We start from the raw sequence: 21,446 nt of genomic DNA, 5'->3' as shown, positions 1-21,446 counted from the left end.
TATTCAAAAAGGAGAGTTCTTGCAATAGAGAACTACATTTACTAAAACGTTTCCTAAACATTATGTTTGAATTCAACAGCTCACAATTTTCCCCTAATTTTGGAGCACAGGCAGGGCTACTCCAAATCCACATGATCAATGGATATCCAAATGTTGGCTGAACTGAAATAAAACAAATCATTTTGCCATGCTGATTAGGTGTCAGGCCTCATGAGACAGCAGAGACTGTTTCTGAGATAATAAACACCATTTTATTAAATTAAATAATTTAAATATTAATTTCTAAATGTGATTTGAGAGGACATGTCAAATATTTGGAAACAAAATTAAGAACACATAAAAACAGTATTAATGCTGTTAAAACTGTATATGCTTAAATATACCTTGACAGTAAATAAGCATAAGGTATTACAAAAGTATATATGATGAAGGATTTTCATGAAGAACCTTTGGAATCTTCTAGTCTGCTCCTAATAAGTCATCTGCCTCCATTCATGTTCTTAAAAGTCAATCACATACGATTCTGACCAATATCTAGATGTTCACAAGATTTCTGACACACAAGGGCACTTGGGTGGCTCAGTTGGTTAAGCGTCTGACTTTGGCTCAGGTCATGATCTCAGGGTTTGTGGGTTCAAGCCCTGCAACAGGCTCTGTGCTGACAGCTCAGAGACTGGAGCCTGCCTCAAATTCTGTCTCCCTCTCTTTATGCCCCTCCCCTACTCACCCAGTCTCTCAAAAATAAAGAATTTTTAAAAAACACTGACACACAAAACCACCTATGAGAGACAGCAAGTAGAATTAATTATTGCAGCTTTAAATACTATTTAGATGTATCCATAGGAAGCTTTTTTATTAAAAACATATTGGCAGTTTCGTATCATTCAACTGAAAAGCTACCATCTCAAATGTAATATGTGCCACACACTGTGGTACATTAACACGCTTAATCTAATTTTCACAGCTTCATAGAAATCACCAAGTGTCAACTACTATGTACATAAAACTGTCACATAGATGTAGGTGACAGCACATTCAAGTCTTCTTAGGTTTACTCTGTACAGAAGGGAGAACTTAGAAAGGTGATGTGGTTTCAGTCCTCCCTACTCCAAGCCAGTAAAGTTGGCCCAGGGTGATTTTAATCATCAACTGCTCATGTATCTATCCGTCCAAACACACTGGAGTCTTTGAGGTCAAGGGACCTCGCTTATCCATCTTTGTATTTCCAAAGCATAAGACAGTACCTGATTAGCATTTCAATGTTTATTAGATGAGCTATTTCACTCAAAATTGATTACTTTATGTCTCTATGTTCTGTAGCATATATAAGCCATGGTTTCTTGTTCTGAAAGAGCTTTTAATTAGGAAGGAATACACATAATATGAATTAAGTGCTGAACTAGGCAAAAAAAAAAAAAAAAAAGGCAGGTACTTTTGGGAAAGCAATGCTCCAGGTAATAAATAGCTCACATCTAACACTGGGCTTGGCAATTTAATCATCAACAATCCTGGGGGGGGGGAGATGCACTAGCACCGTTTTACAGATGAAGAAAATGAAGCAACAAGGTTCAGTTCTAGGAGTCACACAGATAGGTGTTAAATCTGCAATCCCAGCACAGAAACAAAACACACTTTTGTCTGCCCACTTTCACCCCTTATGCTTACACCCTATTCCCTCTATATTGAAGTCTTCAAAAGTCCTCTAAGATTTCTAACCATTTTGGTAATAGGATCCTTTTTGGCAGTCTAGTAAAGCCTATGAATCCCTTCTGAGGATAGTGCTTTTAAACAAATTCACAGGATTACAAAGAAAAGCAGTTTTACTGAAATACAGTTATAAAAAATATTTTAAAAGCCAATGTGTGGCAGCAAGTTTATATGCATCGTTAATAACTCATTAAGAAGATGCAATACAGAGGGCAGCTGGGTGGCTCAGTCAGTTAAGTGTCCGACTTCAGCTCAGGTCATCATCTTGCAGTTCATGGGTTCAAGCCTCGTGTCAGGCTCTGTGCTGACAGCTCAGAGCCGGAGCCTGCTTCAGATTCTGTGTCTCCCTCTCTCTGCCTTTCCCCTGCTCACGTTCTCTCTTCTCTTGTGCTCAAAAATAAACATTAAAAAAAAATTTTTTTAAGATGCAATAAGGTATTAAAAGTACTGTAGCTTCAGTGTAGCTCATGAATGTAAACAGTATTTCAAGATAGCTACAATGAAATATGTGATAGGAAGAAACATGTATTTTGATTGGAGATAAAGCCACAGATAATAGCCAGTACTACTGTAGCTTGTTTTCTACATTCATAAGTAAATGCTAAGTTTCAGTTACAGATTAGCGAAAATAAAGGTGTAATGTTTTTCCATCTGAGCTCAGATTCCCTGAATTCTATCCAGATTAAGAACCTCAGCTGTAGGGTGCCTGGGTGGCTCAGTCGGTGAAGCATCCAAATGTGGCTCAGATAGGTTCATGGGTTCCAGACCCACGTAGGGCTCTTTGCTGACAGCTCAGAGCCTGGAGCCTGCTTCGGATTCTGTGTCTATCTCTCTGCCCTTCTCCCGCTCGCATGGTCTGTCTTAAACAAATGGATATTAAAAAATATTTTTAAAAAAGATCCTCAGCTGTAAATTATAATTAATCAGCTTCTCTCTGGTATCTTTCTCTTTTAGCATTCTTCATGATCCTTCCTCTCATTACAGCTAGGAATGCTGACACTGTCTTTACCCTTAATGGAACAGCTAGTACTTTAGGAGCAAAGTAGCAAACACCTGGAGGGTACCTGCATAGCACCTCACACACAGTGAGTGGAAGGCTGAAGGATTATGGGATAAATGCATACAACTTTTATATTATCCCTTTGGCTAAAAATAGTAGGCACTTCCAAAGCAGCTGACAATTTTTTTCAAATAGTTATCCTTCATCAAGACACCAAATCTTCTTTCACCAGCTCAACTACTTTTAAATAAAACTTCCATCACAAACAGAGTTGTATGCAAAAGAATGCTCCTCTCTGTGATTTTTTTTCAATATATGAAATTTATTGTCAAATTGGTTTCCATAAAACACCCAGTGCTCATCCCAAAAGGTGCCCTCCTCAATACCCATCATCCACCCTCCCCTCCCTCCCACCCCCATCAACCCTCAGTTTGTTCTCAGTTTTTAAGAGTCTCTTATGCTTTGGCTCTCTCCCACTCTAACCTTTTTTTTTCTTCCCCTCCCCCATGGGTTTCTGTTAAGTTTCTCAGGATCCACATAAAAGTGAACACATATGGTATCTGTCTTTCTCTGTATGGCTTATTTCACTTAGCATCACACTCTCCAGTTCCATCCACGTTGCTACAAAGGGCCATATTTCATTCTTTCTCATTGCCACGTAGTACTCCATTGTGTATGGAGAATTAATTTCTTTATCCATTCATCAATTGATGGACACAATTTCTTTATCCATTCATCAGTTGATGGACATTTAGGCTCTTTCCATAATTCTCTGTGATCTTCTGAAAAGATCAGAAGAACCAGTACCTTCATGGACACTGAGGTTTTTTTGTTTTGTTTTAACTGTAAAGTGTTAAAGGATAAGGACTAGGTCTTCAGTGTGTTTTGTGGGGGTATCAAACAGGCCTTTCAATAAGTACTTTGAAAACAGTTAACAGAGGTATTAAAGTTATATGAGCTAAGAAACAGATGATCAATGGCAATCTTAGCTAGTCATTGTCTTGCATATTTTACCTGCTTAATACCTTATGCTTTTCAAGAGCATATTCTATTCATTTTTTAGGATAGAGAAAAACTTAGACATACCAAGGTGAGACCAGCCCCCACTGGGACTATGCTAACAAGGGTATATGGGATTCCTCTCAAGATCTCACCCCTGAAACCAGTGAAAGACAAGGCTTTAAAAACAATTTCAGGGGCATCTGGGTGGTTCAGTCAGTTAAGCGTCTGACTTCGGCTCAGGTCATGATCTCGAGGTTGATGAGTTCAAGCTCCACATCGGGCTCCATGCTGACAGCTCAGAGCCTGGATCCTGCTTCAGATTCTGTGTCTCCCTCTCTCTCTCTGTCCCTCCCTTAAAAATAAATAGAAGTTCAATGCTAAAAAGTTCTAATGAGTAAACCTGACAGAAGATAAGCAGAGGAAATGCATTCGACTTAAGAGTGACATTTAAGTAACCACAAAGCGTCTTGATGCTTTCAGGGTCATAAAGCATCAGGGAAAGGGATTGTTTAACTCCTGAAACCTTTTGAAAATTGAAAAATGCTCCAGGTAATCAAAGAAATTAACTGTAGAATTAGAAAGAACTTTCTGATACCAAAAAACAATCCACATAAGATATAACTTGCTTGATTAGGTAAATCAAAGCACAATAGTTTTTCAAAGATATGTTGAGCATTTCCCTTAAAAAATGTAATCTGTGACCCAACAGCTCATCCATCACAAAGCACCAGCAGTGAGACCAGTCAGATTCTCTAAGCACTAATGTGGAATTTTCCCGGGAGGAGGATATGACTTTGCTGACTTGCATTTTATTGACAGAACCGAGAGTGCCTGATAGAAAGCATGATAGTTGGACCAACATAGGTCTAAATTCTTCCTGGATCATGATGATAGGCCAAAGTAGAACATGCCTGTGGTGTGACTCAAAAATAATCACCTGATATGCTGTTTTGAAGGGACACAAGCACCCCAATGTTTACAGCAGCACTATCAACAATAGCCAAAGTATGGAAAGAGCCCAAATGTTCACTGATGGATGAATGGATAAAGAAGATGTGTGTGTGTGTGTGTGTGTGTGTGTGTACACACACACACACACACACACACACACAATGGAGTATTACTTGGCAATCAAGAAGAATGAAATCTTGCCATTTGCAGCTATGTGGATGGAACAAGAGGGTATTATGCTAAGCAAAATTAGAGAAAGACAAGTATCATATGATGTCACTCATATGAGGACTTTAAGACACATAACAGATGAACCCAAGGGAAAGGAAGCAAAAATAATGTAAAAACAGGGAGGCGGACAAAACATAAGAGACTCTTAAACATGGAGAACAAACAGAATGTTACTGGAGGGGTTGTGGGAGGGGGGAATGGGCTAAATGGGTAAGGAGCATTAAGGAATCTAGCCCTGAAACCACTGTTGCACTATATGCTAACTTGGATGTAAATTTTAAAAATTTAATAAAAAAAAGAAAAGCACCTGAGATAGGGCAAAGCTCAAAAGTCTACCTTTGTCGTGTGGTAACCCTAAATGGAGAACTCTCACACTGGGTTTGGGGATTAGAGAATGCTGGCCTGAAGTAAGCCATAGGTACTTCTGTTCTTTGTGGCTACCTGGCTTGGATTAAATTTCCAAATCACCAAACTGGAAAGCTGCACTAGGTCTACTAACCCACAGCCCACGGTAAAGATGCAACATCATCATCTTAAAATGTAAAGAACATTAAGAGTTAAGATATAAAGGTCTAACCGTGCCCTCTACCACAAATACGTTATATGAGCTTGAAAAACAAAGACAATTTCTTCTAAAAACATGTGAAGAGGAGGAAAATGGTCAAACCAGATTTGCTCCAAACATCACCTACCTTCAAACAACAAAATCATACAATCTATAGACTAACCCTTCTTCACCATGAAATGGATGCCATCAAGAAGGTAGGCAGGTCTACAAAACTCACCGACAGAGAGCATCAAGGAAGCTCTCCTGAACAGAAATAGGAATCTCAGACATGAAAACATTTTCCAGATTCTTACAGAATACTTAATTGAAAATGCCATCCTTAGAATTTAAGAAAATGTGATGTGAAATAAAATGGCTAATATCAAAAATAGCAAACTCAATGTGATCCACAGAGCTCAATGCAAATTTAAAACCTCACTTCTCATTACCGGTTACTGGATTTCATCTGTGAATGTGCTGACCTTTTTTTACACCCTCCTGCCACAGGCTGCCAATCTTAGTTTACTCAGCAATCGTCAATTCCCTATGAAAAAATAGGCCTTTTCCATGGCATTAGTTCACATTGTAAAAGATTTTGACAGGTCAAACATCCCTTGGAATATGAACAGTAAATCTTTCTACCCCAAAGTAAAATGATAAAGAAACTTTCATCAAAATATTTAAATGCAGACCTGCTCAGCCTGCCTCTCCTTTTAGTTGGCACACACTAGACAAAGGAACACTCAGGCTGTACAGGTTAACTCTAAAATAACGACAGTAATTACATAAAACAAGACAAAAATGCACTAAAACGCTCTCAGTTTTCACAAACCATTAAATATCTATACTTTTAATATGTGACAATTTTATCATTGAGGTGAAGATGGGGAGGGGGTCAAGTATCAAGGTCAGAGATTAATAATCTCTATCCTCCAAACAGATCCCAGTCTTTCCATTGATCTTCATCTCCAGGGTTCTCATTCTAGTTCATAGGTCACTGTCACCTCTACCTGGACCACAACAGGCAACCCTTGAGGTCAACTTTTTAAAAAGCTCTACACAAAGTGTGGGGCTTGAACTCATAACCCTGAGATTAAATGTCCCATGCTCTACTGCCTGATCCAGCCAGGCACTCCTGCACTTAATTTTTACGTAACAGGAACACATACACCAATTCCCATGGAAGAAGCAGGCCGAAGTTCCTTGGTGTTCTGGATGAGAAAGATCGTTTTACTTTGTCTTAATGTGTTTATCTAAGAATTCAAAACTATGGCTCAGGTATTTGTCTGAGGACAATAGTATCAAGCCATGCTCCTCTATTTGTTCTTTTCATTTTGGAGATGTAAGAGCACACAGGACAAAGAAAGGAAAAGTAGCAAGACACAAATTACCCTTCAGGGACTTGTGCAATTAGAGGCAGTCTGAGATCATCTTCCCCCTTCAGGCACAGCAGTGACAGGAGTTACACCAATATTAGCTACTGACAGAGCAAAGAAAGGCAGTAGCTGGAAGTATGATGGAAAGCACGGTCACAAGTAATTTTTGAACAAGAAAATCCAAAGCTAACAAAATAGGGTACAGGTTCTACTCTGTATGGGAACAGGTCTTTCATTCCACCAGAACAGGAAATGAATCACTACTGGAGGTAAGGAAACGGGCAAAAAAAAAAAAAAAAAAAAAAAAAAAAAAGATAAATGACCACAGCATAACAAAGGATTAATAGTTTTCTTGCTGTATAAAAAACACCCATAAACTCAGTATTTGACAGAATATCCAAATGGAAAAATGGACAAAGGATATGAACAAGTAATTCAAGAAATATGAATGACCAATAGAGACTGTCAAAACCACACTAGTAAAACAGAAATAAGTGAACCAAATAGTTGGCATTTATTTTATGGTAATACCAAGTGTGAAGGAAAAAACTGGCACTCTCTGGGTGCCTGGGTGGCTCCGTCTGTTAAGCGTCCGACTTTGGCTCAGGCCCATGATCTCACAGTTCATCTGTTCGAGCCGCGTGTTGGGCTCTGTGCTGACAGCTCAGAGTCTAGAACCTGCTTCAGATTCTGTGTCTCCCTCTTTCTGCACCTTGCCTGCTTGTATGCACTCTCAAAAACAAACATTTTTAGGGGTGCCTGGGTGGCTCAGTCGGTTGGGCATCCGACTTCAGCTCAGGTCATGATCTCACAGTCTGTGAGTCTGAGCCCCGTGTCGGGCTGTGCTGACAGCTCAGAGCCAGGAGCCTGCTTCAGATTCTGTGTCTTCCTCTCTCTCTGCCCCTCCCCTGCTCATGCTCTTTCTCGGTCTCAAAAATAAACAAACACATTAAAAATAAACATTTTTTTTAAAATGAGGCTCTCATGGTTTTTACTGTAAGTTGTTACTACTTTTGAGGGCAATTTAGTAACTGGTATGAAGAGTAAACAATGCTCATTTCAGATCATCCCATAATACCACCTGCAGAAATTTATCAAAAATGAGTATGAATGACCATTTCAGTACTTGAATAGCTAAAAATGGAAAAAGTTGGAACATCTATTAAGAAAATTAAAAGATACATGGGTTTTATTTTTATCAATGGTGTATGTATCATGCACCTATTTAAAACCATGTTTATGGTGAACATTTGCTGTTAAAGGATGCTCATGACAGGGGTGCCCGGGTGGCTCAGTCAGTTAAGCATTCGACGACCGATGACTCGCAGTTTCAGCTCAGTTCATGATCTCACAGTTCATGAGTTTGAGCCCCGCACTGTGCTCCATGCTGTCAGCATGGAGCCTGCTTGGTATCCTCTCTCCCCTTCATTGCCTCCCCACTCCTTCTCAAACTTAAAAAAAAAAAAAAAAAATACTCTTGACATAGTAGTACATAAGGAAATTCAAATGATTCCAGTTTCTTATGTATAAAAGAGAAACGCTAAACTGTTGAAAGGAGTTATTTACAGGTTTTGCAATTATAGGTGATTATTTGTTTTCTTTTTTTTTTAAAAATAGTACTATATTTTTTTACAACAGTTTTAGGATAGCAAATTTTCCTGTTTAGTCTTTAATTCTCTAACATAAACATGTATTACTTCTACTCACAAGCGTTCTTCAATAAAGTAGACATTTTCTGAATCCATGAATTTAAAAATGCATTTTAAATAAAAGTATGCAATAAAAGGGCGAAAATTAGAGCTCACTATATTTTGAGATGAAAGTAATTTTTCATTTTATATGAAATTTGAAATTTAAGTTAGTGAAAGAATTTTCATTTTTTCTTATTAGCAAGTAGAAATTCTGGAGAGCACATGGTGGTGGTCGTGATGGTGGGGGCAAGACTAACGTCAATATATTTTTGGCAATTTTTAAACACTAAACGCCCCTGTAACCCTCGTCCATTCTTCAGAACCAGAAGAGAACATAAACAAGTGGAAGTAATAGAAAAAATCACACCCTTTCTGAAAAGTTGTGAAGAAAACCAACCCACAAAGAAAAGCTCCAACATCTTGGTTTTTTTCACCTTCTCCCACACTAACAGAACTTGAAAGCTTGTTGGGCCGAAAGCAAGTAGTAAGCAATTGTATACTCTTGGAAATTTCTGAGAAAAGCCATTTACTTTCCCACATATCTGTTATAAATCACACTGTCATTGGTTGTATTTGGATAAAGTCCACTTGAGTCTTGTGAAACAAGCATATATCTGATGGGAAGAATAAGTTGGAAAGTTTTATGTTGTAATAAAACTTATGTTTTCCCATTCCCAGAATCAGCTGAAGTTTCCTAAATTGAAAAGCAAAACGCAAAAAAAAAAAAAAAAAAGGCAAGAAAAAACAAATACATAGACTTAATATCCATTTATGCTTTCCTCCAGACAATAAGTTACCTGCAGCAGTTAAAAAATTTAAATACGAAAAAACAACAAAACAAAAAACTTGAAAGGAAGAAAATTTCAATTAAAAAAAAGCACGGTAGAATCTAACAACCATTAGCAATGACGAAATTATCAAGAGAATAACTGCTAACTTTTATTAAGTAGCTATATACACTACCTGCCATTTTCCTCTTTTCCCGTTCTGGTTCCTCTGTACCATATGGCTGCCTCATTAGGTGGTTTAGATGCCTGGATACAGTTTTCTAATTATGCTTAGCTTTATGGTGAGAAAGACTGGTGCGATTTCAAAAACAGACTTACTCTTAGTACTTTATAGGCCAGTATTTAAGCCAAACAAGACATCTTATTAAAATCCATGTGATAAAAATTATGTTGTCCAATAGGAATCATTACCTTCAAAATATATAATTCTGTGTAAGTGACATACTGAATAGTATTCATGGTATTTATTAAAACAAAGACCTGAAGAAGCACACCCAAGAGGGCACCACATAAAATACCAAATCCCAATCCTGTCATGATCTAGTTGAAAGAAATTATCTTTTAAAGTAATGAATGTACCTTGAAGAACTGTGTATTTTGAGTCATATTAAGATCCAGTTGCTAATAAGTAATGCAAACCAAATATCTGAAGTTACAAGCAAAACAAAAACCAGGCAGGTAACTCTGGTCTTTAAAAAAAATTAAAAATTAAAAATTAAAAAAAAAGATATACAACCAAGCTGGAAAAGATGCCATAAAATCACTAAATAGCATTTATGAAACTAAAAATATAAAAATAAAGTCAGTAGCATAGACTTTGGGAGAACTTTGGTTCACAAAGTATGAAGATGTACTATCAGTTTTATTGGTAATACACATTTATTAGGGTTTTTCATGCCTCTCATACTTAGAAATGGCCATTGCAGCTAAAGGCTACAGAACCTAATGAGAAAATTACTACTGATAAGATTAGTAGTTGAAAACAGTTATATATAGCAAACAACAAAGTATCTCTGAAAACAGACCTCAAAGGATGTGAGAAGCCAAAACATAGATCATAGAATCATAGAATACTAAGTTAGAACATGAAAATTCAACCAGACTTCTAAACTATCTGCAATCTGTTTTTTGGGGTTTTTTTTTAATTGGTTTTTGAGAGAGAGAGCATGAGCAGAAGAGGGGCAGAGAGAGGGAGACACAGAATCCAAAGCAGACTCCAGGCTCTGAGCTGTAAACAAAGAGCTGGATGAGGGGCTCCAACTCAGGGACCATGAGATAATGACTTACAGTCAGAAGCTTAACCAACTGAGCCACCCAGGTGCCTAAGTAATTGCAACCTCTGAAGAACAAATCATGAATGAGAACATTTATAATCAAAACAAATTCCATCGCAATACTGAAACAATACTCTTAGAAAAATACTGCTGTGCGGGAAAATAAACAATTTCTACATAGAGAAATAGGTGCTACGATACTCCTACACTTAGCCAACAAATAACTGCTGAATGCATTTGTGTTCTACACACTGGGGATACAATGATGACCAGGACAAAAACAGATCCTTCAGGAAACACCTATTCTAGTAGTTCTAAGATCTAGTTCAACATGTTTCTCAAAATACAGTGAATTAAAATCTACTTCTAAAAAGCTTTAGGGGAGGGGTGCCTGGGGGGCTCAGTCTGTTGAGTATCCATTTTCAGCTCAAGTCACAATCTCAAGGGTTTGTGGGTTCAAGCCCCACTTGGGGCTCTGTACTGACAGCTCGGAGCCTGCTTCGGATTCTGTGTCTCCCTCTCTCTGCCCCTCCCCCACTCATGATGTGTGTGTCTCCATCTCTCAAAAATGAATAAATGTTTAAAAAAAAAAAAACTTTAGGGGAGGGGCAACTGGGCAGCTCAGTTGGTTAAGCATCTGGCTTTGGATTTTGGCTCAGGTCATGATCTCATGGTTCGTGAGAGAGCCCTGCCTAGGGCTCAACACTGACAGCTCAGAACCTGCTTGGGATTCTCTCTCTGCACCCCGCTCATTCTCTGCCCCTCCCCCACTTACACTGTCTCATGCTCAAAAAAAGAAAAAAGCTTTAATGGAAAGAGAGGTTTTAGTTGTGCTACTAATTAGCAATACAGATTTTGACACTTGTCAGTTTCATCTCTAAAATGAGATGAAGTCTGTTTAAAAGGTTTACTCAAGAATAAAAATATTTTTGGGGAGTGCCTGGGTAGCTCAGTCGGTGAGATGTCTGATTTCAGCTCAGGTCATGATCTCACAGTTCTGAGTTCGAGCCCCGCGTCTGGCTCTATGCTGACAGCTCAGAGCCTGGTGCCTGCTTCAGCTTCTGTGTCTCCCTCTCTCTGCCCCTCCCCTGCTCATGCTCTGTCTCTAAAATAAAGAAAAACGTTAAAAAAAATATTTTTTGAAGTGCTTCACACATACTACCTGACACAGATGTATTCAAAGTGGCAACCGTGAAACAGCTCTATCAGAATGTGTCTGAACATCTAGGTTCAGGTTTAACTCAGATGCTTACCAGACAAGTCCTATAACATCTGTGAGATTTAGTTTCTAACCTCTCATTTGTGGGTAATATGTGTACTCTTTACTAGAGACACTGGAAGAAAAAAATTAGGGATTTTTATTGAGCCATAAAAAATACCTCATAAAGGTACCAGAGGCTACCAGCACTGTTAGTCACAGCATATGTACAAAAATAGGACTTCTGAGGAAAAAAACTGCAAAATTTTTTTGCCGTATTTACCCAACAAAATACCCCTGTTGAAGAGTTTAAATACCAACTGTGTGCCACCTTGAGAATAACTGCCAAATGTAAATCGGGAATGCAGCCTCCATAAACACGATTAACATCACCAATCTTAACACGGCTTTGAGAGTTGCACAAAGGCAAGGTGGATACAGTCTCACGCTGGCTAGAAATAGGATCCAGAAGACTAGAAAATGCTTGGTCACCCAGTCCAACCACCTCTTCAGTTCTTGCGACTCTTTTTGCAACAATCCCAGCAAATCATCATCTAATTCCATTGTTTAGAAACCTACCAACTGCAGGAGAACAACCTGAGGAGCTTTGGTAAGGACAGATTCTGAAATTCTGACTCTCAAAGTCCAGGGCAAAGTTCCAGGACCGGTTTGTGCAATATGGCTCCCAAGTGATGTGCAAGTGTAGCCAGAATCTAGCCTCTGGTGACGCTGCTCTCACCAGCCATTCTGCATTTGGGGCGTGCAACAAAACTCTGATGTTAGGTTGGAATCTCCCCACTTCAGTTTCCACCTTAGGCTAGTTTTACTGTTGGCTCCACAGACACCTAATCCATCTCCTGACTAAACATTTCTCACTTCTTGAAACAACCTACATGTGCTATGTTCCAAACATGATAACCCTAAATTTGTCCACATCTTTATACAGGACACCAAGAGAACAAAATCCCCATGTAGGATACAATGAGGACACACTTTCATTACAATTCAATCTCTCCAGTGTCACAGCTTAAGTGTGCCTCTTGTCAAAGTGTGACCATATCACATTATGCTTTTTTATGTGCTTAATAACTTATTTTGGAATATACTTACTTTGGAATAATCTCAGATTTACATGCAAATTGCAGATATAGTACTGCAAGCTCTCACACACTCCCCTCACCCAGACTCAGTTTTTCCTAATGTTAACATAGCCAGTGGCCACAGTGCATTTCCCCAAACCAAAAATGAGCCGGTTGATTTTTTAAATTACATTAAAAAATTTTTTTAATGTTCGTTTATTCTTGAGACAGAGCACAAATGGGAGAGTGGCAGTGAGAAAGGGATTCACGGAATCCAAAGCAGGCTCCAGGGTCCAAGCCTCAGCACAGAGCCTGACTTGGGGCTCGAACCCACAAACCGTGAGATCATGACATGAGCCAAAGTCGGACACTCAACCGACTGAGCCACCCAGGCACCCCGTTTTTGTTTTTGTTTCTTTTTTAACACAAATTACTTTCCAGAACCTCCATTTCCTTCATCCTGAACACAGACCTTTGGCTATTCTTTCATTACACGAGGCTACCACTACAGGTCCTTATATTTCATATATACTTTATTTATATATATTTATATATATTTCATGTATCCTATACTTTAAGATATTTTGAGTCGAGATCCAGTTGGACACGTCATTGCTGTCATGAGATCCATGCCATACACACATTTGGTAAGCAAGACTTCCACACGTTCATACAACTCAACAGGCCAACTCTTGGGCTAATACAAACCTCCCTCAGGTGGCATGAGGGACCTCCGAACGCCTACCATCAGTAAATGACAAATCCAACCAATTATCTGTACATCCAGTGATTTTTCATGCAAAGATATTCCCTGCATCAGGCAAGTTCTGACCTGCTGCATCCCCACATTTTCCTTTTACTAGTTCTCATGTTCTGTTTCTACAGCTAAAGATTTCGACTGTCCACACAGTAAAAGGAATGCATCCCCACCCCCCCACCAATGACTCTGAAATGCTTAGGATAAAGAGGGGTTTCTCTAAATTTAATATCTACTGGCAACTCACTGAAGCAGTTAATGACCATGTGTGAAAACTGGTGCTCATAGGAAATCCACAGAGAATTCCTGATGAATCACAAACTAAAATCAGAACAAATAAGCAAGGTGGTATTGGTAGTATTATTCCTCCAGGAAGAAAAAAGAATTCAATTTATCCTATTGAAATTAGTCCCAGCCTTAATTATAAAGCTTAGGGCACACAATGGTACAAGATAGTAATTTACTATTAAAATTCTGATTAAAAAGGATAATTTAGACATGTGGACCCAAAGATAGCTATACTCACCTGTATCAATCACTGCCAGAAGATTTTTCTAAACAGTTTACTTCTCCTGAAAAGATGTGAATAATTTCCAACTCTGTTTATCTCTCCAAGCCAGGTTGTGGAATTAGAGTTTTTAAATTGTAAAATAAATTTGACAATGCTTTCAGGAAAGGTTGCAAACTCACAGCCTTCCTATCATACCAGTGAGTTCCTTAAAATAGGAAAGCCACTTTTAAAAATCTTTTTAAGAAGCATCAAAATATCAAAAACAAAGCTCTTTAAACTTACCTCATAGTAACTCCGAACTGCATTGCAAAATGCTTCATCAGCCATAATTTGAGTTTCTCCGTTGAGGAAGGCCTGGAACCTTTCTTTCAGTAACTGCAATTGTTGCTTGTTAAGCTAGAAGAAAAAGAGGGAATTAGCTGAAAAATCAGCCAATCTGAGAAATGTGACAATTCATAAAGATTTTAAAAGCCAGAAGTTAGATCTGACACCTAGAATTAGCTTTATGTTTAAAAAAAAAAAAAAAAAGCTAACTCCTACTACTTATACTATGGCTCAATTTTAAAACATTTCCAATTCACTTCCCCATACTCTGGAATCCTAACATTGCAATGCAATACAAGTTTCTGTGCCAGATGGAGCTCCTAGGTTTACTACCCTGGTCTCTTTGTAGAAACAGGTAAAATCTAAAATTCGGATGAGAAATGAACTGTTGTGCAAAATTGCCAGCTGTCCTGAGCACAGAGAGCAGAGAGAATGAGGGTCCTTGCAAGTGAGTGAACAACAGCCACCTTAGATGAAGACTAACTGGAAGACTGCAAAGGACAGAGGACCCTGAGAAAGTATCCTCTGGAAAGAACATCTTTTGGATGGCACAAATTTGAATTCCATGAACATATCTCAATGCTTGAGGGGAGATAAAGAATTGATTGGAAGACAAATCCAGAGAACAGAGAGGCAACAGGCAGACAGAGCATGCCTTATAGAAGCATACCAAGCAAGAGCTATACACCACGGAGGGGAGTTCAAGTTCACAACCAGATTTCCTCACCCTGGGTCTGGCTGCCATAATGATTACTAAAGGTGTGTGGGACATGAACCATGACTTACCAACTATGTCCTATAGTCATCAGTGACGAGCAGAGTCAGCTGTTTGTAGGGCTCAAGGCAATAGGAGACTCAGGAGCCCGTTATTAAAAATTGAAGGATTTCAAGACAGTAGTAACAGCACTTTCCACCAAGCATGGGCCCTCTGAAGCATGGAGCCCTGTGCAACTGCCCCTGAAGCCAGCCCGGAATACAGGGCACAGACTTCACTAGAGGTGGGGCACAGTAGGTCCCACAGCAGTTGAAAATGCTTACCTGCTGAAAGAACAGTCTTGCAGGAAAAAAAAAAAAAACAAAAAAAAAACAAAAAACCCACAATGCCAACATACATAAGGAACAGGAAAAAGTGATCTTTCCATTTCATTCATTCCTCATCAGACTATTAAAGAACTCATTCCAGTTCTGGATTCTACAGAGAGATACGAAACATTTGGAAATATGCTAAAGATAAAATGATTAAAAAAGGATTAGGAAGGAAGGCTAAATAAACTGCAATGACTTGGCTTCCAAAAGAAGGCTGATGTGCCCTAAGTTTAAATCTGTTCAAAAGGCTTATTAAGATGCCATTCCAATAGGAAAGACAAGCGCTTTCAAAAGAAAGTGGGTTTTATTCAGGAATCTAACAAATAAGACAGTTTCTAGAGAAAACGCTGCTGGTAGTGACAGACTTACACAGAAATGTCCTATTGTACCCCAGCGTAAGAAACCTCTTGCCCCGAGCAGCAGAGAAGAAATACCACTCCATTTTTTTTTTTTAACCTTATCTCCTTCATTTTAGGGAAAGCTAAACCAAGCTCAAATGCAGAACTATCACCATTATATTACACTTTCCGCTTTATAACATAAGGAAAATCAAAGGAGGGACCTTTTATGTGTAAGTACTGGCAAGGCAAATGGAGTCCACGACTTTAGCTCTTGAAGCATGGCTCACACAAAAGGACCAGATGGAAACAGGACAGCAGTTGTTGAGAGCACATTAGCTGCCAAGCCCACGAACTGCCAGCAAGGGCTTCAACTTGCAAACCAAGTGTCCAGGTAACACAATGAACGTGGAAAAATGTGCAAATGACAACGAACTGGAAGAGATCTTACTGAGCTCCCCATCTCCCTCATTTGAGATATATATATATTTTATGCATTTTATACATTTATACACACACATTTTATACACACATTATATATATACATACATATATATATGTATATATATGTATATATATATATAAAGTAAATAGCTTTCAAAAACTGGAGACTTCTTCATTCAATTGTCTTATCAGGTGCATTTTGTTCTTTACAGTGTTTATTGTGCCATTGTACCAATGAGTTACTTCTTTTGGGGGATTACGGCATGGAAAATTCGTGAATACCAATTAGGTACATGATATCTGAGAAAACAGTCTTCTTAGAAACTCCAACACTGTTGGTATAGTTCATAAACAGGCCAGAGGCATCTAGCTAAATATCCAACTTCAACTTTTTTAACAATTACTGCAGTTACATTTAAGACCTAAAATGACAGCCACCATTACAGTAATATATATATATAAAAAAAAAAAAGTCAATAAAGTACTTTTTTAGTATAGAAGTCTCTATTTCCACAAAAGATACGGAGGGGGAAAAAAGGAAATTAAATTTAAAATCTAGCAGCAGGGATAGCTGTTTAGAAAGCAGAGTTCCCTAAAACCTATTTGCATTATCAAAATAAATATTACGCATCAACAGATAAAGACTAATGGAATAAACCAAAGAATTAGGCCTAAGTACACTCAAAAATGTACTATAAAATACCTTTATAGCACAAGTCAGAAGTAAAAAATGGTCTATTTAATGAATGAGGTTAAAATAAGTGGGTAGCCAAACAGAAAAAAATTAAATTGTATCATCACACACACTGTTACAGTCCAAATGAATTAAACTTTTAACATGAAAACGTAGAAGTGCATGAAGAAGAAAATTCTTTTAAACACTAGCACGTGAAAAGATCTTTCTAACCATGAATGCAAATCTGCAAGTCATAAATTTAATTACAAATACACTAAACATAAATTCTCCATGGCAAAAAGATCATAGGCAAAAAAGTTAGAAAAAGACCAATGAGGGGTGAGGAAAATACATGTAACTCCATCTTAAAGAGCTAATTTCCAAACACAGATCCCAGACACTGTAAGAATCTGACAACAGAGAAACAGACCAAACGGATATATCCAGAGAAATGACTCTTAAGCTATGAAAAAGCATGCCTAACTTCATTCATAATAAGTAAAATGCAAATTAGATCTACATGACAGAGGAAGGATTCTGGGAAGATGGTGGAGTGGGAAGCACCAGAAATCTCTCCCACCTAGCCTACAATTGCATTGGCAGTTTCTGTCTGATATAAATATTTTGGAATTCTGGAGTCTACTGAGGGCTTGCAACTTACAGGGGAAGACTTGAATGTAAATTGTGGTTAATTCGGGCCAATTTTAGCTTCTAGCACAGTAGCAGCTGGTCATCCCCCACCCCTCCACTCAGTGGCAGCAAAAAGCAGAAAAAAGCTAACAACCTAAATTTTCATAAATAGAGGGCTAATAAATGCTACATCCAAACAGTGGCAATACTATTTGCTCTATAAAAAGAAAAAAGTTCTCTTCTGTATGGATATGAAAAGATCTGCAAAATATCTTGGGGGAAGGAAGCTAGTTATAGAACAGGGTATAAAAATAAGCCACCACTCCCATTGAAAAGGGGCAAAATTAGAACACGCATGTGAATATGTTTCCACACGCAGATGGAAACTAGAGAAGGATGGCTATGGGCACTGGACAGATGGAAAATAAGTAAAAAAGACTTTTCAACCTATACTGCTATATTTATTTTAGATTTTAACTCATAGGACTCTTCACTCAAATTTTAATTTAGATTTAAAATAAGCTATGAGAGCAACTTTCCACATGTTTTAACACAGAACAATTACGATCCATTGCATATAGTTTAGATCTCATCATCCTGCAGGGAGACTGGACAACAGATGACCTGATTTTTCAGTTCTCCTTTCAAGTGAAAGATTTGAACTTGACAGTCCCACTTTTTTTGTTGTTGTTGATTTTTGGGTTTTTTTTTTTTTTTTTTTGTAGTAACATCTCTAGACCAGGGAAAAAAAAAACAAAAAAAAAAACAAACTCAGAATAAAACTGTAGCAGTCATCTTATTTAATATTCTGATCGACTGATCAATGCGTTAAACTTTACAAAATCCCTATGAAGTCATCTCTCAGCCTCCCTTGGAGTCTATTAAAGCTAACACACACCTTCATTGCCTCACAATGAAGCCTATACAAATTTTCAAGAATTGAAACTTGCTTCCCTTCCCTTAGGACTTTCACACAATCCTAGTTCTAGCACCAAGACAAAACTGACTAAACATTACTTTCTTCAACATAGCTGTTCAGGAACTGGAAAACAGGTACTGGCTTATTTGTGAGTCTTTGCCTTTCCAGGATAAAGTCTGCCAGTTCCCCAACATCCTAAAGGTTTCTTCATAAATTAAACATTCAACCATTAAATAGAAGTTCGTTACAGGTAAGTATAAAAAAAGCACATTGGAAGATGTAACATACAGACGGAGCTCATAACAATAGTAATGTCCGTCTTAAAAGTACTGAGTCAACTGATCATAATTCTCCTAAGACAGTGTGGGCAACACAGAAGGGGGGGGGGACCACTTCCCACATTCTAATCACTCTTAATTCAAACCAAAAACAAATGAACTCTTCTTGGCCGTCACATCAACTAACTCACATCACGCTTATAAACAATTTCTATAACATTCTTACCTGCGTTTCATTAAGCCATGTTTCATCTTGCTAGATTTGGTCTACTATTCCAGTTGATTAATATTTTATTAGAATTCTAATTCCTTCACCCAATGACCAAATAACACTCCTAGCTTTATGTCCACTAACATAAGGTGGTATCTGTAGTCTTCAACTGGGGGAGTCATTTTAAGAAACCTTCAGCTGAGGATTAAGAAACAGGAAACTTGTCATTACATGGATTCACCCAAGTTTGACCAATCGATTAACATTCTTCAGGGTAGCTGACTTTATTAGGATTCATCCTATGTTTTAGTTTTGTCCATGTACTGCCTTCACAAGAGTATACTTACCAATGAATGCATAACGCTTTTCAAATAGAGAAAACTCTGATGCAAAAATTACCCAACGGGAATTTTTAGAGAGCTTTTTATATGAAATTAAATTGCAGAAACTAGAACATAAATATCCTTGCAAATATCTAAATACAGCCAAGAGATTAGGCTTATAAACAGAACATTCTGAATACTGACAGCAAAAGCTAAGTTTTACGACTTCTGGCTGGCAATGATAATTTATCCACAACAACTGCCACAGAAAAAACAATTTTCAAAGTTCAGATATGTTTTATGTTTCTTAGGTGTTTTTTTTTTCCTTCATTTTCAAATTAGATTCTAGCATTTTCATTCTAAGTCATGACCAACTGAAGACTTACATCAACATCTTGACTACAGCAGGAAACCAGCCATTTATGTTAGTCAGGAATTTGGGAATCCAGCAAGCACTGCTGTGCAAAGCCTGTCCTGACCCGTGCTCCCCATCAAGAGCCTTCACACTCATGGTGGGGCTGTGTGACATCCACGTAAAAGTGACCACAGATTCCAAAGCAAAGTGGGTATGGTACCTCCCTCTAGGATTGGAGAATGGGTCACGGTGTATGCATACCTCGAAGAGATACTAACAAATAAATATTTTTCAAGAAAATGAAAGGATTTACTCCAGGCACAGATGGTCTCTGAAATATACAAGCGTAGCTTTAATGCCTATTAGTGAGATATACTAAAAGATATTAACAGAAAAAGACTAAAGTAGAGACACTATTTTCATTTTTCCCTCCCCACCAACATTCTGGCAGTCAAAAAGATCTACTCAAAACCATTGGGGCGAGGCGCCTAGGTTGACTCAGTCAGATAAGCATCCCACTCTTGGTTTTCGCTCAGGTCGTGGTCTCGGGTCCTGATATCCACCGCAGTGTCAGGGTCTGCGCTGGACATGGAGTCTGCATGAGATTTGATCTCCCTGTTCCTCTGCCCCTCCCCCACTCGTACGCACACTCTCTCTCCAAAAAAAAAAAAAAAAAAAAAAAAGACACTATTAGGGCAAAATAATCCACACCTTCCATGTTTCCAAAACCACAAATCTCTCCAAACTGCCTATCAGTAGAAAAACAGAGGGACCGTGGCCAGGTCTCATAAGTTATAAAGCCCGTGGAAGGCATTGCTATTAGTTTCCTAGCCAAGTAACTTTTCTTGCCCCCTTCTGTAAGCACAGATATTTGGAACAGTGAATACTCTTAGCTAAGACTACAAACAACAGCTTCATCTAGTATTTCCAAGTTAAGGTCTAAGAGATGTAAGGAGTGTGTGCAACTTGCAGGAGACCCTAAAAGGTAGCTGAAAAGCCAATTTTTATCTCTTTCTTTCCTCTTTTCCTACTGACCGGAATTTGAGGTGTTTGCAGTAACTCTCAGGTCGGCCCATAAAAATGGTGGAAGATAGAAAGAGCCTGATGCCCTTTTTGATGTGGAAGAGCCACTGTAACCCTGGACCATCTACACCCCAATTTCCTTTACGTAAAAGAGAAATAAATAAGCCTCTATATACCGATCACTCTTATTAGGAGTTCATTATCAATATAGCGATGAACCAAATCTTAACTGATACAAATCCCGGTGAGATACCCAACCAGGGTGAAAATGCCATCCTTTGCTGGTAAGGTTATCTTAGTTCTGAAATAGAATATTCATTCCATATGTTATTTTATGTAAAAACAAACAAACAACAAAACACCATCTAGTAAACTTCACTCAATGAACAGTGAAGCCTAGGGTTTAAGTGCCTGATGGAGGCTAAAAATAAAGCTATCTGCCAGACTGAATTCTATTGTCCCACAGTATTGAAAGTGGGTATTAAAAAGCCCCAAATCTGCAAACACTGCTTTAAAACATTTTATAATGAAATGTATACAGTCATGAGTAGAAAAAGCAAAATCCCTCTGAATAGACAGGCTGCAGGCTAGTCTTTAGCCACTAAGTGAACTACTTCTATCCCCATTCTCACTGGCCTCCTAAGTCAAATTCAAGCCTCAGCAAAATTACATGCCATGATGGGATTGGAGGGTGTAGGGGGATGCTAGTAAATACTGGACCTAGACA

The 21,446-nt window shown here is 38.3% G+C and overlaps 1 protein-coding gene across 16 annotated transcripts in view; it reads right to left on the bottom strand.

Moving 5' to 3' along the window:
• CADPS2 (calcium dependent secretion activator 2) overlaps positions 1-21,446 on the bottom strand; it is a 543,402-nt gene that overhangs the window by 403,161 nt on the left and 118,795 nt on the right. For all 16 annotated transcript variants that reach the window (XM_058724453.1, XM_058724449.1, XM_058724458.1 and 13 more), the window contains exon 2: positions 14,395-14,508. In XM_058724453.1, the coding sequence (XP_058580436.1) occupies positions 14,395-14,508 (114 nt within the window). The remainder of the gene's footprint in view (positions 1-14,394; positions 14,509-21,446) is intronic.

The sequence above is a fragment of the Neofelis nebulosa genome, chromosome 4, assembly GCF_028018385.1.
Source record: "Neofelis nebulosa isolate mNeoNeb1 chromosome 4, mNeoNeb1.pri, whole genome shotgun sequence".
In the NCBI taxonomy this organism is placed as follows: domain Eukaryota; kingdom Metazoa; phylum Chordata; class Mammalia; order Carnivora; family Felidae; genus Neofelis; species Neofelis nebulosa.
The sequence above is the reverse complement of the archived record's forward strand: the minus strand, read 5'-3'. Positions and strand labels throughout refer to the sequence as shown.